The sequence below is a fragment of the Eucalyptus grandis genome, chromosome 9 (genome assembly GCF_016545825.1).
Source record: "Eucalyptus grandis isolate ANBG69807.140 chromosome 9, ASM1654582v1, whole genome shotgun sequence".
In the NCBI taxonomy this organism is placed as follows: Eukaryota; Viridiplantae; Streptophyta; class Magnoliopsida; order Myrtales; family Myrtaceae; genus Eucalyptus; species Eucalyptus grandis.
In genome coordinates, this window is record NC_052620.1 from 39,613,148 (window position 1) to 39,628,151 (window position 15,004).

The window sequence follows — 15,004 nt, forward strand, 5'->3', positions numbered from 1 at the left end:
TCATAAATTGCCATAGCTGTCTCCATTCACACTTTCAAGTTAAAATAAAAAATCCTTATCTTGACTCATCAAACATCATCTTGAGTACGACCGGGGAAAAAAAATGGACCTCAACTTGAAATTTACCATGACGCAAAGACACCCAGTCGAGAAAATATTCAGTGGTTCGTGCGCGCCACGTCATCCGCGGACGTGGCGCGCATGAACCACTCAGATATCAACACCTGTCCCGAGCGGGACCTCTCGAAAATGAGAAAAGGGCTGGTTTTTGATCGGCTCGGCTCGGCTCGAAAGGACGGTCGGCGTATTCCTCCCGCTCAAAATTTTGTCTCTCCTCTCCCCTCGTAAAAGAACCAAGAACGTTCAGAGCCTCTATTTCCTTCTCCACACATCCCACCTCCTCCGCCTCCGCCTCCGCCTCGGCCTGCCCAAAAGTGTCGCTGGTCATCTGCCTCTGGCATCTCGGTCTCATTCTCGAGCGGCACCAGGCTCCCCGCCGCTGACCGGGCGCTGTCCCCGACGCTGGCCCGCTCGGTCGCGAGGGAGATCTGGGCGGACTTGGGCGGGGTCGACGGCGCGGCGAAGAAGGAGAGACCTGCTGCATTTTCTCTCTCTATTTTTCAACGGAGCGCGCGCTTTTCTTTCCGCTTCTGCCTCTCTCTTCCTCAAGCACTCCTCTCCTCTCTGTCCCAAGCCCTCTCACTCACCCCAAGCGCCCCCCTCCTCGCCTCTCTCGAGCCCTCTCACTCACCCTAAGCACTTCCCTCCTTGCCTCTGTCCTCGTCGCCGTCATCGACTTTCCAGCCGCGGCTCCAGAAATCGCCGGCTGTCGACTGGCCTCTCGAGCTTCTTTGTCTTCTACTCCTTATTCGGTCCCGATTTCGGGCTCGAGTACGTAGCCGAGGATTTTGAAGCAAAAGAGGTTTGCGAGGCTAGATATACTGGTGGCGGTGCTAAGTTTTGGGGTTTCGGCAACGCCGTGATGGCCGCGAGGGATATTGTGGTGGAGGAGAGAGGCGTATGGGTACCGTGAGACCTCTCTTTCTCCTTTGCCTTTTTTTTCTTTTCTATCGCCTCTGTTTCAGGAGGCATGGAGGCCTAGTGATAGTGGCTGTTTTGTCTTCTAGGTTGAGCCAGAGTCGGATAGCTTATCAGGAGGCTGAGGGGAGAGTTCTTCATCGGCCCTTTTGAATCCTGAAGCAAGTCGCATCCTGCCGTTCCCACCGGAGTATTTGTCATCGCACCTTTGGTATGAAAGTTTTAACCTTATTATTGTTGCTGTGAGGAAGAGCGCATGATAGATAATTGTCCATGGTCTGCACTTGTTACAATTGGTTATAAAGTAATCATTCTTTAGTGCCAGGATCGTTGTTGATGTGAAAACTATAATGCTCTTGTGACCTTTTGCACTTTGAATACTTTTCACATATGTCCTGCACTCACATCATGTATTCTAATGTATTCAATTTAAATAAATCCCTACTAGTAGGAGAATGAAGGGAAAAGGGTTGCCATTCCCGTACTGCAGGAAGTAAACATATCTTCCTAGAAAATCAGCTTAATAGGATTTAAGTATCATTAGTAAGTGTCAAAGCTGGATGATGAAAAAACCATCGCTCTAAGACCCAAAGCTTTTGAAGTACAATGGCAAGGTTTGCTTACCTTGGCATGAGTAACAGCGACATTGATCCTATGCCAATCACCAAGTACTGAGGAATTGCAATGATTCCCCTCTTTGTTAGACCTCACAAAGGAAACCACTATGCAATCTTTATGTCGTCCCTGGACAACAGTAACGGAATGCTCAGTGTGAAAATTATATGCTTCCCAAGAAAAATACAAAAAAAGAAAGAGCGAGAAAAGAAAAAAAGATAAGCATTGAGGTGAGAAGAACACACATTTCACATGCTAGACTTGCTTAACAAAATGAATATTGTTAACGAATGCCATTGCAGCAGTGGTCAAGGTTCAAGAACATATATAAAATCGTTATCCTATTTGATGTAGGAAGTTTTCTCGTTATCATATTTTGTAAAGTCGAACGTGTTACTTGCCAAACATTCATAATTTGTTGGACATTAAGAAATTGAAAGCATGCTGGTAACTTCGTCAAATATTTACTGCTGTTTAAATTGGTAAGGTTTTATATCTGTTAAGATACAAATTTACTTTGTGCCACACTCTAACTATTGAAGTAAACGATTGTGCATTTAGCTTCAAGTTGATGGCAGAGTTAGAGTTCTTGAGTTTGATTGCTAACTGTCGTCTGCAACCCGTTATGGGTCTGCCTATTCTTATGCCTGCAAGCATAGGGTTTGCATGCCTAAGGCCTTTGTCATCAAATCACCTTTGCATGAGCAAAAATAACCACCGCACTCTAATGGCTTAAGCTTTTGTAGTCGGTTGTGCATGTAACCTCAAGTTTATCAATTGATAAATTCAAGTACCCTCTGGTACATAACTTCATGTTATTGAATTCTAATGTAAATGACTAGTTTACTTGGTAAAACAGACAGCTCCCAGTAGAACATCTGAAATGTCTGCAGTTGGTCGACTTCCTGCAGCCCTTCAAGTTCGTAAGCTTAACTTCTAATCTCATTGTGGTTATATTCTGACTTGACTCGAAGAGCATATTCATTAGCGACTCCAATTTCAGGGGATCAATATCAGAGAAATGCTTGCTGGCGCATCCTTCATGGATGGGACAACTAGGACGAAAGTGGTAAGATTGCTGTCGACTGATGTTATTTGGTGTTTCGTCAGAATGTTTTATTGGTACCCAGTGGGGCAACTTATGGTGTAAAATCTTGCTTAGTGTGTAGTGCTTAGGATTCTGCATGTGCACTTTTATGATGTAAGAAGCTGGGTCGCCCGAATTAACTAAGTATGGTCGAGATATCAGTCTTGATTATAGATAGCTAATCAGGCATTCAAGGATGTCAGCTAACAAGTTGAACGGTTGTCTTTGATAGTATGCACTGTGATGTATGCAAGAGTAACTTGTGAACTTATTATGCAGGAGAATTGTCACTTGTTTCCCATCATTATGCACTGAGAAGATTTTGTAGTATATGTGCTAGAGGATGTCATACAGTATAATTCACTGTAAAATAGAATGCAGAGTATCCATTAGATCCATTTAAGCTCACGACTGGCGATTGCTATTGTTGTCGCTTAGTTGCTTCAAGGCATATTCATTTCTAGTTGCTGATGCACTCTACAGTGAATCAAAGTATAGCCTTTTAGTTTCATGCATTTTGATTTGTGCCTTCTCTTGTTGCCTGCTTGTAGTATCAATTTCGCAAGCAATTCAAATCCTTGTTCAAGATGCAGAGTAAATCTGCAATGCAAGTCAGGGAGATGATCATGTTTCCTTGTCCAGGATATCCATTACTGTAGGTTGTCTGAAAAAGAACCACAGATGTGTTCATTTAGGGACTGATAGCATATCCACATTGTTTGCATTCCTAGTTGTAATTCCTTTCTCTGCTTGCAGTATTAAATTTGGCAGCAAATAAAATTCTCTTTAAGGATACAGTCCCATGTAAGTCTGGGAATTAATTATGTTTTCTTGTCCAAGATATTGCTAACTTGTATGTTGTGTCAGAAGATCCACAGAAACATTGATGTAGGGACTGTAGATTAACTTAGCATGTCCACACTGTATGTGCTTCCTAGATTGTAAATCCTTTGGCAAGAAACTTATCATTGTACTACTTTTGTCAAATAATCACAAACATAAATGTCAAGGCCTGTTTGGGGTAGCTGTGAGTTTCAGCTTGCCTTTCTGGTTTTAGCTGTGGGTTTTGAGTTTTTGGCTTTAACTTTGACTTTAAAGAAATGAAGTTGATAGAAGACATAACTTCTAACTTGAAAGTGACTGGCTCATTTTGAGAATTTAATAGTATTGAACGCTGAACCTTAAATCATAGATGTTTGGATTCTTGGATAATTTTACTTCTAAAATGAAGCATATAATAACTTTTAATGACCAAAAGCCATAATACCTGATGTGCAGTCCCTATCATCCCCCCCTCGGTGCAAAAAACAAAAACGAAAAAAATAAAAAAAACGAAAACACACACACAAAAGAAGAAGTTACAACATAAGAACTATCGGTAGTTTTCCTTAGCTGTCTGAGTGGCTTCTCTACTGGCACTGATCAAAGGATGGTTCTTGCCTTTTGTAGTCCTGTGTCAGCGGAAATAACTTTTTTCTTTTCCAGGTGAAGAACAACCCTGCTGCATTGCTTGCTTTATGTTGGTATTGGGCTTCTGATGGTGTAGGATCTAAGGTATTATATTTGAATGAGAGTGTCTTTCGATTGTTGTTTTTTTCCCTTTTAGTTTGCAGTCATTGACAATTGTTTCACTTTTTAAATTGCTGCTGTCAGGACATGGTAATTCTTCCTTACAAAGACAGCCTTCTGTTATTCAGTTGGTATCTGCAACAATTTGATTTGGATGGCAATCGGGTATGTATTTGATTTTTTGGTGAAAATTGGGAGTTTTGTCTCCATCTCTAGTTTCCAAAATGTTAAATCTCAAATTGTTCATTTCACAAGTCAATCAAGGGCTTACTGTTTATGGGAATACAGGAAGCACAGATCAGCATGCGTAAGTTATTTTTGATAAAGTAATGCCACTATTACTTTTACATGCTGGTGACGTGATTATTCCCGATGCATGTTATTGTCTAATTTCCATATAGCTACAAACAACAGCTGAGAGAGGGTGTGCACAACTTCTTCGTAACATTCATTGAAGTGCTTTGTGAGAGACCACCTGGTCATGATTGGGAGCTTGAACCTAGTGTTTCCTGTGGTGACTATCTGTTTGGAATGCTTCAAGTTAGTTTACAATAAGAGCTACTAATATTTACCTTTAAGAAGATTCTAGCAATAGTCGAAGTTCTTATGTCTATTGTTTCTGAAGTTTAAGATCCCAGACTTCTCTTGGAAAGGAGACATGAGTTCAGTGGATGATTTACTTATAGTCACTGAGGCCAGGTATCTTACTAGAACAAGCTTGTCTAAGATGGAAACTATCAGCTCTTAAGGAACGGGGAACACTTAAGAGAAACTGTTGAGTGGGGTGGTAGAAACATGGATAAGAAGAAAAGCAAGCTCGTAGGCATTGCAGATGATGGACAGAAAGAGATCCGCATTGAAAGGACAGATGAATTTGGCCAAATAGTAAGTTTTCAACAAAAAAAAAGATATTAATCATAAAGCCTTGTAATACTAAATTGTCCTTTATAATTTCTTTTGCGTCTGACAAAGAAACACCAATTCATTACTCTGATGTTTTTATGCCAATCTTCTTGTTTTGAATGTTTTGCAACAGTTAACCCCAAAGGAAGCTTTCCGATTGCTTTCCCATAAATTTCATGGAAAATGGCCTGGCAAAATGAAGCAAGAGAAGAGCATGAAGCAATACCAGGAAGAATTGAAGTTGAAGCAGATGAAGAATTCAGACACGCCTTCTTTGTCTGCAGAGAGGATGAGGGAAGCTCAAGCTCAAATGAAGACACCTTATCTTGTGCTTGGTGGTCATGTTAAGCCTGGGTATGTTTTCCTCTGTTAAAAAATCAAGTTACTAGTTCTTTATTCATTGGCATTTAAGTACATAGCATTTTAGATTAATCTGACTTTATAAGATGTCAATGTGAAGTGTCTTGTTCCATGACCAAAGTGCTTGACTGTCTTTTCGCTTTACTGCTTCAAATTTTCTATTTATCCCAAATCCCTCAGAGCCTGGACTCTGCTGAGGTGATGTTTCTGTTTGCTAATATACAGCTCCATGGATCACTGCATGGATGACTCTTTCCAGACTATATTTCCCCAGATGTTTGGGGGGAATCTCCAATTTCAAGACTCGTGAATTTGTTAACTTAAAAATCATAGCCTATGACCATGCATTATAGATCATCCTATAGATGTCTCCATCTTTATGCTTAAAAAGGCGGCACCTTAATAGAAATTTGAGTGGTCTGACTTGATTGATGATAAACAATCTATATTTGAGAAGACAATCAGACAACATCTAATAAGTGTAAGCTGGACTTCATGCAATGTCTATTTACCATGGTAATTGAATGATAAAATAATGATTAGATTTTTGTTACTTTGTGCCTGTTTATTTAATTGTTTTTTTTTCTTTTTTCTTCAGGGGTGTTTCCAGTCAAAACAGTGATCCAAGAAGTGGCTTTGCCACCATTGAGAAGGATCCGGGGAGCTTGACGCCCATGCTTGGAGATAGGAAGGTCGGTGTCAACCCAAGTTTGGATGTAGTATTACTCTTATTTTATTGCAAAAAGGAAATTGGCCTGTGTTTGTTTGCACCATAATTGTTGACGCAAATTATCAAGATGCATCTCAGGTGCAAGGTTTTCTATGTATGCGGCACCACCAGGCTATCTTTTTAACACCACTTGGAATAATTTCTGAAGTATTTGCCACCATCATATCATTTTTGTAATCCTGCTTCCAGATGTATTTTAGACTAAGGTTACTAGACTTTTAGAAGAAAAGCAAGGTCTTAGGCATCACGATTTTAGTGATATTTTTATCAAGCTGGGTTTGTCAAAATGGTTGTAGGGCTTCTGTCTTCTCCTTTTGTTTTCTTTTACCAGGGAATCTTTTTGTCTTGACTTTTAAGGCACCTGCCCTTGGTTCATACTTCATAAGTTCTGATGTTCGGCTGTATTCTAGGTTGAGCATTTCTTGGGGATAAAGCGGAAGCCTGAGCCTACTAACTTGGGAGCACCAAAGAAGCCGAAAACTTGAAGTGTTATTGATGGGTCTTCTATTATTTGTTGAGTTCGAGCAACTTACTATTGGGGCTAGAAGTAACTTCAGGCTCTAGGCGTCAATTGCAGCTCCCATTACATTATCCTATATACCTTTTAGCTTTATCAACTATGAAGATCAAAATATAGATGCTCTTGTTGCTTTTGATGATGTACTTAGACCTGTAGTGCCAACAAGACAGGCGGCAATTTTTGAGAATTCTTTGTTGCCCGATAATTGAATGGCACCTTTATTAGTGATCTTCTTCATTGTTACTGTTCCTAGAGATGGTTGTACAGATTATGTGATTTGCAGGTGGCTATTTCACAGATGCTACTCTTGCTGTTAGACAAACGACTGAGCAAGTGAAATGCTCTGCATGTGTTTATGGAAAGATAATGGCCATCGGTGTAAACCTTGCTTTTATTTGTTGCTATATGGGGGGCGTGAACACCTTTGCTTTGATTTGTTGCTATATATACTATATATAGGGCATGCTTGCTCGTGTGCAAATGTGGTTAGGTGTGTGCATGTCCTGCTTGTATACAACTGCGATTGCATGATTTTGAGAACCTGTAGAACACTCAAGATTCTTGTGATGGGACATAATTATTTTTCTAAAGGGGTAAAAGTCATTCTTCTTAAAAGCTGTCATCATTTTTTTTCTATTTCAGTTCCATATCTCCTCCACTATACGGTGTGGTTCTATGACTGGGAAAGCAAGCCTACCGAGGAATGGTTCTCAACAACTTAATTGGTATTACAGTACACAATAAGATGCATTTATCGGTATCAATTACTAGCAGATTAAGCCTAACTTTGGATTTGTCGATTGAAGGTTCATGAATTAGAAAGGTCGCCGACTACTGAATTTCTGTAAACCAATATGGCATAAAAGGTCGGGCAATGTGTCCTTTGTTCATTTGGCTCACTATAAATCGGCGACTTCATCACAAGTCTTTTATCCAATCTTCCCAATACTCTTTTTGGAGAGCATTTTGAGGATAAAGGGTGGTTTTTCATCATTAGCCTTCCTCTAGCGTTCTGAATTGTGTAGTGTTTGTGGGTCTCAAAATTTTGTGTGGAATATGGTGTAATCTTGCTCACCCAACAACGACAATCAGTACATTTTAGGTGTGGAAAAATGTTCTCTACTTAATTGGATTTTAGTTCGTTCACCGGTGGACCCGAGAGAAGGGAAAAATCTATTGGAAATCATCATCAGCTGAGTTAGATATCGAAGTTGGGTTGAACATTTGAAAGCAGGAAGTTGCCCATATGACACTCATTTATGTTATGGTGACATGACACTGTCAAAGCTGAGTTCCCTACCATTTTACGACTGATTGAAATAATCTAGAAAGCAATATTCAATCGTGAACTCTTGCAAGTGAAAAATAATCTCCAAAGCAAATTATGAATAGGATTAATGAAGAGAGCATTCAACTGCACATCATCAACAAGGGCTTTGTTTAAGCAACGAAAAAGAAGGCAAGGCATATATGCCTTGGCATGGACATACAACACCAATCCAGCAACTAATGATAGCACAATTGTTTTTCCTTTAACCACAAACAGCACGATTTTTTGAATCATATACAAATCTATTGAACAACTACAAGAAAACATTGACAACCAAGATACAAATTCAAAACAACAAAACAATTTTGCCAGATTGAGTTACATAGACCCTTCACCCAGTCTGGTAAAGTAGCGCTAAAGAGCAGCGTCTGAACTTTACTTGTATCCTCCACCTTGCCTGCAAGAACTAGAAGAATTGAAGGATAAGTATATCCACATCTATCAGCAATGTGGTTAAATCGAAAAAGTCACATAATTGAGACAGATTCTCCAAATATCTCAGGGGATAATCAATTTTCAAACTGCAGCCTAGATAATACCTTACATAAACCTACTAAGACAAGCCTCAAGCAAAGGAATAGCAATATTGGTTTGAGCCCCTCTCAATGTATGCACAATAAGAGATATGTTACACGTAGTAGAGAATTTTAAAGGCACAAAGAAAATAAAGATCTTGCTCTAAAAATAAGATTTAAAAATCTCTTTTTTAAAAAGTTCTAAGCAGCTGCATGATGCTGAAACTAAAAAATCTATTGTCAAATATCAAAAAATAACATCACTAGTAATAATGGTAATTGCAATAAATAAGTAAAGCATATTTCCGCCAGAAACTTCATAGGGAAAAAAATTAGTACACATACACCAAGAATTGATAAAGCTTGTGTTCTTGTGGACAGACAAGTAATTTTTACACGGCTAACCAGAAGAGAATCTATTTCATTTATTCTTATGACGAAGATCAAATGTCAACAGGTTCAGAGAAGTGCTAAAGAAATGGCTGACTCGGAATAAGCACCATCTTGCTACTTACAAACTCAAAAAATCCAACAACGATGAGAGCCTGAGGCTGAAAATCCTGATGACGACCTCATAAGTTTCAAACCTTGGCACTTCAGGTATCAGCAAGTGAGATCAGCTGATTGACAACAGATGGATCTGCCAGTGTGCTGTTGTCTCCAAGCTTGTCTAATTGCCTCGAGGCAATTTTCCTCAGGATTCTCCTCATTATCTTTCCACTGCGGGTTTTTGGTAGGCCCAAGAGATTCAAGAAAAAGCAACAGCAAAACATCTTAGAAGTAGAAATTATCCAAGGACATTAAGGATGGAAATCCTGTTCCAGTAAAAGGCCCCAGTTGGTCATTCATGTTATTCCACTAAGTTTAAAATTACTTTCAAAGTCTAGGCCTGTACGCCAAAGGAGAGACGAAAGAGGAACAGGCACATGCATAAAGAGTAGCTGAAAAGGCCATTATACATTCCTTATGAGAAAAGTCAAACCAATGAAAGCAAACATGGACACAAACAGTTTTCCTTGTTGTTCGGGAATTAAGTTCAGGCTCATCTTCTCCTAAAGGTCTGTCACAAGAGTAAATAACATGTATGAATTTCATATTACTTTTTTCGTTAAACTTCAAATAACTTAAGTAATTGACCATATTAATTCCTTTTCCATTGGCCATACAACAACTGCTTAGCCAAGTTGGAACCCAGTTACAATGACATACAACTATTATGGGTATAGTTTGAAGAACAGTATGCATCAACTTTCAAGCAAGGGAAATTTTGAACCGCGGGAAAATCTCAAAGTCTGCAGTCATGAGGTGCCACACAGAATTCCAATGCTATATTGCATGAGACATTTACAGGAACAGAATAATTGAAACTGCAGAAAAATTGTCTAATGAGAAAAAGGATGGTGAAAAATACCATCCAACTACCAAAACCTCACTAGAAAGAGGAAAATCATGAAAGGATTATGAAACTACAAAAAGAAAAATAAAAAGACTAATCCTGTTGTGGGGGAAGGGGAAGGGGGTCCAAGGTTGTATCATCATTAGCTAGCAAAGGACATCAACCAAATGTAATACAAGACATCTAACAAGAATGAGCAAATCTCATATAAACACCAACTTGAGGGTTCCGTGAAACTCAATACATATCCCCATCGAAATCCCCACCAGCTATTTCATCGGCCAAGGAGCGCGGTCCACTAGTAGGAAAAATATAGCATACTTTGAATTTCCAACTTTTGTTTCCAGAGGTTCCTCATATGTAGCATTCAAAACATGAATATCTCCGAAGTGCAAACTAGGATTGCGGTATACTAATACCTTCCCTGAAATTTGTCCACTGTCACTGCATTGATGATTTGAGCAAACTATTAAATAGTAAAGACACCCAAAACAGCATTATAGCATCAAAGCCCAATAGGTAATTACACATTTTCCCCAAAGTTGTGAATATCAAACTCAAACATGGGTTAACAAGAACAGAACCAGAGATGGGATGTCATCAAAGCAATATAACACCATTGATGTCTAAATCCAAGGACCAGATATGGAGGCATGTAACTAAATTAAACATCTAAGCCCCAGACAAGCATAGCTATAGTTATTAATTGGCAAGCTGATTAAATGAATAAGAAAAAGCACTTACAAATGGCATTAGAAAAGTAGGATAAGATGATGATTATTTTAACAATTAAAAAAAAAAAAAAAAACTATGTGTATCTAATAGTTGTGAAGACTAACCTTTTACTTAAACCATAAAACATGATTTTATTTGGAAACATGAACAATAGCAAATCTTTTAATCAGTTGCCTTATAAGACAAAAGACCTATAAAACAGAATACTCTAATGGATCGTAATGAAGATACTAATCAGTTAGAGCTTCTCGTTTACTAGAGAAGACACTATTTGCATCTCCCAGAGCATTCTTCACCATGTCCAAAAGAAATTCATTAGGGACCCCGCCATAGCTTAAAAGTGCAATCAAAATCTTTGAAAGATATGCAGGCTTTGGTTTATTACTGCATCAATGAGGACCAAGGTCTAATCAGTTCTTCCGAAAAGGTACAATTTGATGGCAGAAAAAGCTCCAAACAAAAAGCAATGGGATTTAGTATTTCACAAGAAAAACATGTCCCATGTTCAAATTAAACTGCTGAAAGAACAAGAAAGCCGCTAACTTTTCAGTCTGTTTATGTAAGGGTCTTTTAACCAGCTAACTCCAAAGGAAATATACCCTTGTTTACTTGTCTTCATGGTATTAGGGTTCATTAAATAGTCTGTAAATTAATATTTTAACAGTGATGTTTGTTGGTGAGGAAGACAATCCAGGACATGAAGTTGCTAAAGCAGGTAAATAAATCTGTTGTTGCACAATTATGATTAATCAGTGCTCCATGACACTAAAGCGTGGAACATCTCATTGCAGTGAAGATTAGATATATCCTTGACATTGAAGCAATTAAAATCTGCAAAGAGGACTTCTGGCCCTGGCTGTTCATAATATCATATCTGATATTCTTATGTCTAAGAAGGAATTGCAACCTTGTTGAGCAATTCAAATGCAGCAGGATCTTGTTCGATGGTACATGAACTTACATGCATGTGTTATGTACAGGTGATCAAAAGGGAGAATGAGGTCCACAATCAACACAGGAAAACGAATGCTTGGAAAGGCCAAGACCATGGAGAAAAAGTCCCGATGGTACTTACCACAAATGCCATCATTTACTCTCGAAGAAAATATAATGACAGGAACATGTCCTGCATTCCGACAATAAAATTTTCCATTTGGGCATGCTGATGTTCCTGCATTATCGAGTCAGAGAAAGTGAAGTTACAATTAGAAAAGTACGTAGCTCTAGTGGTGGACACTACAAGAAATCTCCAGACATACATGAGATGTTCTAAAGGAGGAGACAAAGCCGGGTGAAAGTAACAGTGTCATTTAGAATAGTCTAAACATCAAAGCAGGTCCAGATATGGACACTACTAGGTGTTTCCACACATACTATGTTCTATAAGAAGAAATAAAGCCTAGGATTACTAACAGTCTTTTTTGGATAAGTAATATCTAAAACCAGTACAAGCCTAACAAAAAGAAACCCATGGTTTGTGATAAGCACAATACAACTGAACTAACATGAGTCCAGCTGAGCTTGTTGATGTACCATCATTACTAATATATCAATGGAGAGCATCGCTCAACTATGCCAGTTTATGGAATTTGGCCAGACCATCCCATATAAACTGAATACATTTCTTTGCTCTTCAAAAGCATTTATATCAAATAAAGCAATCCGCAGTTTTGCTGATCTATGATGCAAAACCGATTATTCATGACAATTACCAAGGAAAATATTATGTCCTCATAATATACCCGCCAAGTTCGTAATATCTGGTGAAATTGCTTAAGGTAACAATTCGTCTGCTTCGTTCGGCAAGAAAGAAAACTGGGAGTTCTTCATATGCATCTCATCAAATGAACAAGACAGACATCAATGAAAAGAAGGGCGACAGTGATTCATGAATTTACTTCTATCTCCTCCCAGTTTCGCCCCAGGGTGGTCTATGGCCCAAAAAGAAGTATTTATTTTACTATTTCCATTATTTATCATATTCATAATCTCTGTCTTTATTTCCCTTCCGTTGCATCAACTCATCCATCTAAACACAATGCAAGACGTGAGAACAACCAATAAATTCAAGGACAACAGCAAACTAATTACTCTAAAAAAAGGCTCAAAAAGGACCTGGCTCATCTGTCCCATTTGGGCAGTCGCAGAAATCGTCATTGACCTGGGCTCTGGTGAATTTCTTCGACCCATCCTTACACTTGATCCTGTTCGATGAACTGTAATATTTCACATCTGGGTATCACGCAGACTGTCATCAGTCACCCAACCACAGCCTCAAATAGTCAAAACCCCTCACCCCACCCCACCCACTACAGCGAGCTCTGTCCAATAAAAAACACTTTACAAACGAGGCACCCAAAAGAAAGCGGCGGGCTCGAACCTTCAAGAGCTATCCCAAGAAACGGGTCTTTGGGCGGCGAAGTCGAGGACGACACGCGGAGAGAACCGTTGGACAGCAGGACCAATTTGACGACGGAGATGAAAACGGTCGGCGAATTCATGTCCGGAGGAAGCGTTAGAAAAGAGCTGGAACCCAGAAATAAATTCTTCGATGTGCCGGTGCCGGTGCTCGACCGTGATCTTGGAAGTTCATTGGTCGCGGCGAAACCCCAAAACTTAGCACCGCCACCGGTATATCTAGCCTCGCAAACCTCTTTTGCTTCAAAATCCTTGGCTATGTACTCGAGCCCGAAATCGGGACCGAATAAGGAGTAGAAGACGAAGAAGCTCGAGAGGCCAGTCGGCAGTCGGCGATTTCTGGAGCCACGAGGAGGGAAGCGCTTAGGGTGAGTGAGAGGGCTCGAGAGAAGCGAGGGGGGCGCTTGGGGTGAGTGAGAGGGCTCGGGACAAAGAGGGAGGAGTGCTCGAGGAAGAGAGAGGCAGAAGCGGAAAGAAAAAGCGCGCGCTCCGTTGAAAAAAAGAGAGAAAATGCAGCAGGCCTCTCCTTCTTCGCCGCGCCGTCGACCCCGCCCAAGTCCGCCCAGATCTCCTCACGACCGAGCGGGCCAACGTCAGGGACAGCGCCCGGTCAGCAGCGGGGAGCTTGGTGCCGCTCGGGAACGAGACCGAGATGCCAGAGGCAGATGACCAGCAACGCTTTTGGGCAGGCGCAGGCCGAGGCAGAGGCGGAGACGGAGGCAGAGGAGGTGGGATGCACGGAGAAAGAAGCAGAGGAAGGCTCTGAGCGTTCTTTTTTCTTTTACGAGGAGAGGAGAGAGAACCGGCCATTCAAATGAGGAGAGAGAAAAATTTTGAGCGGGAGGAATTAGCTAACCGTCCTTTCGAGCCAAGCCGAGCCGATCAAAAACCAGTCCTTTTCTCATTTTCGAGGGGGTCCCGCTCGGGACAGGTGTTGATATCTGAGTGGTTCATGCGCGCCACGTCCGCGGATGACGTGGCGCGCACGAACCACTGAATATTTTCTCCACCCAGTCACACGAGCCCCAAAAAAAAAAAAAAATATGTCAAGAAATTCACCACAAGGTTGCAACTGCAGAACAGACAACAGAACCAGAACAGGACATACACAAGCCAACCGCCATCAGCGACAAACAAATCGAAAGAACGCGGCATTATCGTCATGGGAAACAAGAACAATACAGGAGAGATTGAATTTCCAGATACTCACAGAATGAACCCGCACGAAGAATTGAAGAGCCCCATCTCGAACTCCATCTAGCAATACCCTGGAATCCGCCACCCACATCCCATCGCCGAGCCGGGCCCTTGCTGCCACCGCGTGCGTCCCAGTCGCTGAGCCCTGAAGGCAGTCGCCTCCCTCTCTTTCTGTGCCCCGACGATGGGTTGTGTCTGGCAAAGACGATCGGCGGCACGCGGAGCCAGATCTTGCTCCGTCGTGGTCGCTGTCTGACCCGACCGGGGCTCCAGAGAGAGAGAAAAAGGGGAATGAGGAGAAGAACAGACAAAGAAAGCACAGACAAAGAAGAAGAAGAAGAAGAAGAAGAAGAAGAAGAAGAAGAAGAAGAAGAAGAAGAAGAAGAAGAAGAAGAAGATGATGATGATGATGATGATGATGATGATGATGATGATGATGATGATGATGAAGGAGAAGAGAGGAGGAGGTGGTGGGAGAGAGATAGGAGCGAGGCGAGTGTTGCCAGGCTTGGGGGATTTCCGCTTTTTTTTCTTTTGACCGTTGGAGGGGAGAGAGCAGAAGCGGCTACATCGGATAATTCAAAAATCACT

At 40.8% G+C, this 15,004-nt stretch overlaps 2 protein-coding genes across 5 annotated transcripts; one reads left to right on the top strand and one right to left on the bottom strand.

Moving 5' to 3' along the window:
- The first annotated feature begins 429 nt into the window (after nt 1-429).
- Nucleotides 430-7,205, top strand: LOC104450171 (glucose-6-phosphate isomerase 1, chloroplastic-like). 2 transcript variants are annotated; one of them, XM_039301571.1, is made up of 12 exons: nt 430-1,024; nt 1,128-1,249; nt 2,513-2,572; nt 2,657-2,722; nt 4,226-4,294; nt 4,394-4,474; nt 4,564-4,616; nt 4,711-4,849; nt 4,935-5,194; nt 5,346-5,566; nt 6,171-6,264; nt 6,713-7,205. In XM_039301571.1, the coding sequence occupies exons 3-9, from the start codon at nt 2,537-2,539 to the stop codon at nt 5,055-5,057; spliced, it is 567 nt and encodes a 188-aa protein (XP_039157505.1). In that variant the 5' UTR covers nt 430-1,024; nt 1,128-1,249; nt 2,513-2,536; the 3' UTR covers nt 5,058-5,194; nt 5,346-5,566; nt 6,171-6,264; nt 6,713-7,205. The 2 variants fall into 2 exon arrangements, with proteins under 2 accessions (XP_039157505.1, XP_039157506.1); XM_039301572.1 differs by lacking the exons at nt 4,711-4,849; nt 5,346-5,566; nt 6,171-6,264; nt 6,713-7,205 and having other exon boundaries at nt 434-1,024; nt 4,935-5,013.
- Nucleotides 7,206-8,245: 1,040 nt separating this feature from the next.
- Nucleotides 8,246-13,930, bottom strand: LOC104450192 (glucosidase 2 subunit beta). 3 transcript variants are annotated; one of them, XR_005546421.1, is made up of 6 exons: nt 13,179-13,930; nt 12,914-13,030; nt 11,874-11,969; nt 10,483-10,507; nt 9,183-9,387; nt 8,246-8,549 (listed from the first exon to the last, which is right to left on the bottom strand). XR_005546421.1 is itself a non-coding variant. In XM_039301566.1 (5 exons), exons 1-5 carry the CDS (start codon nt 13,297-13,299, stop codon nt 9,264-9,266), a joined length of 483 nt encoding a protein of 160 aa, XP_039157500.1. In that variant the 5' UTR covers nt 13,300-13,930; the 3' UTR covers nt 8,246-9,263. The 3 variants fall into 3 exon arrangements, 1 of the variants encoding a protein (XP_039157500.1); XR_005546420.1 differs by having other exon boundaries at nt 8,246-8,558; XM_039301566.1 differs by having other exon boundaries at nt 8,246-9,387.
- Between the last annotated feature and the right edge of the window lie 1,074 nt (nt 13,931-15,004).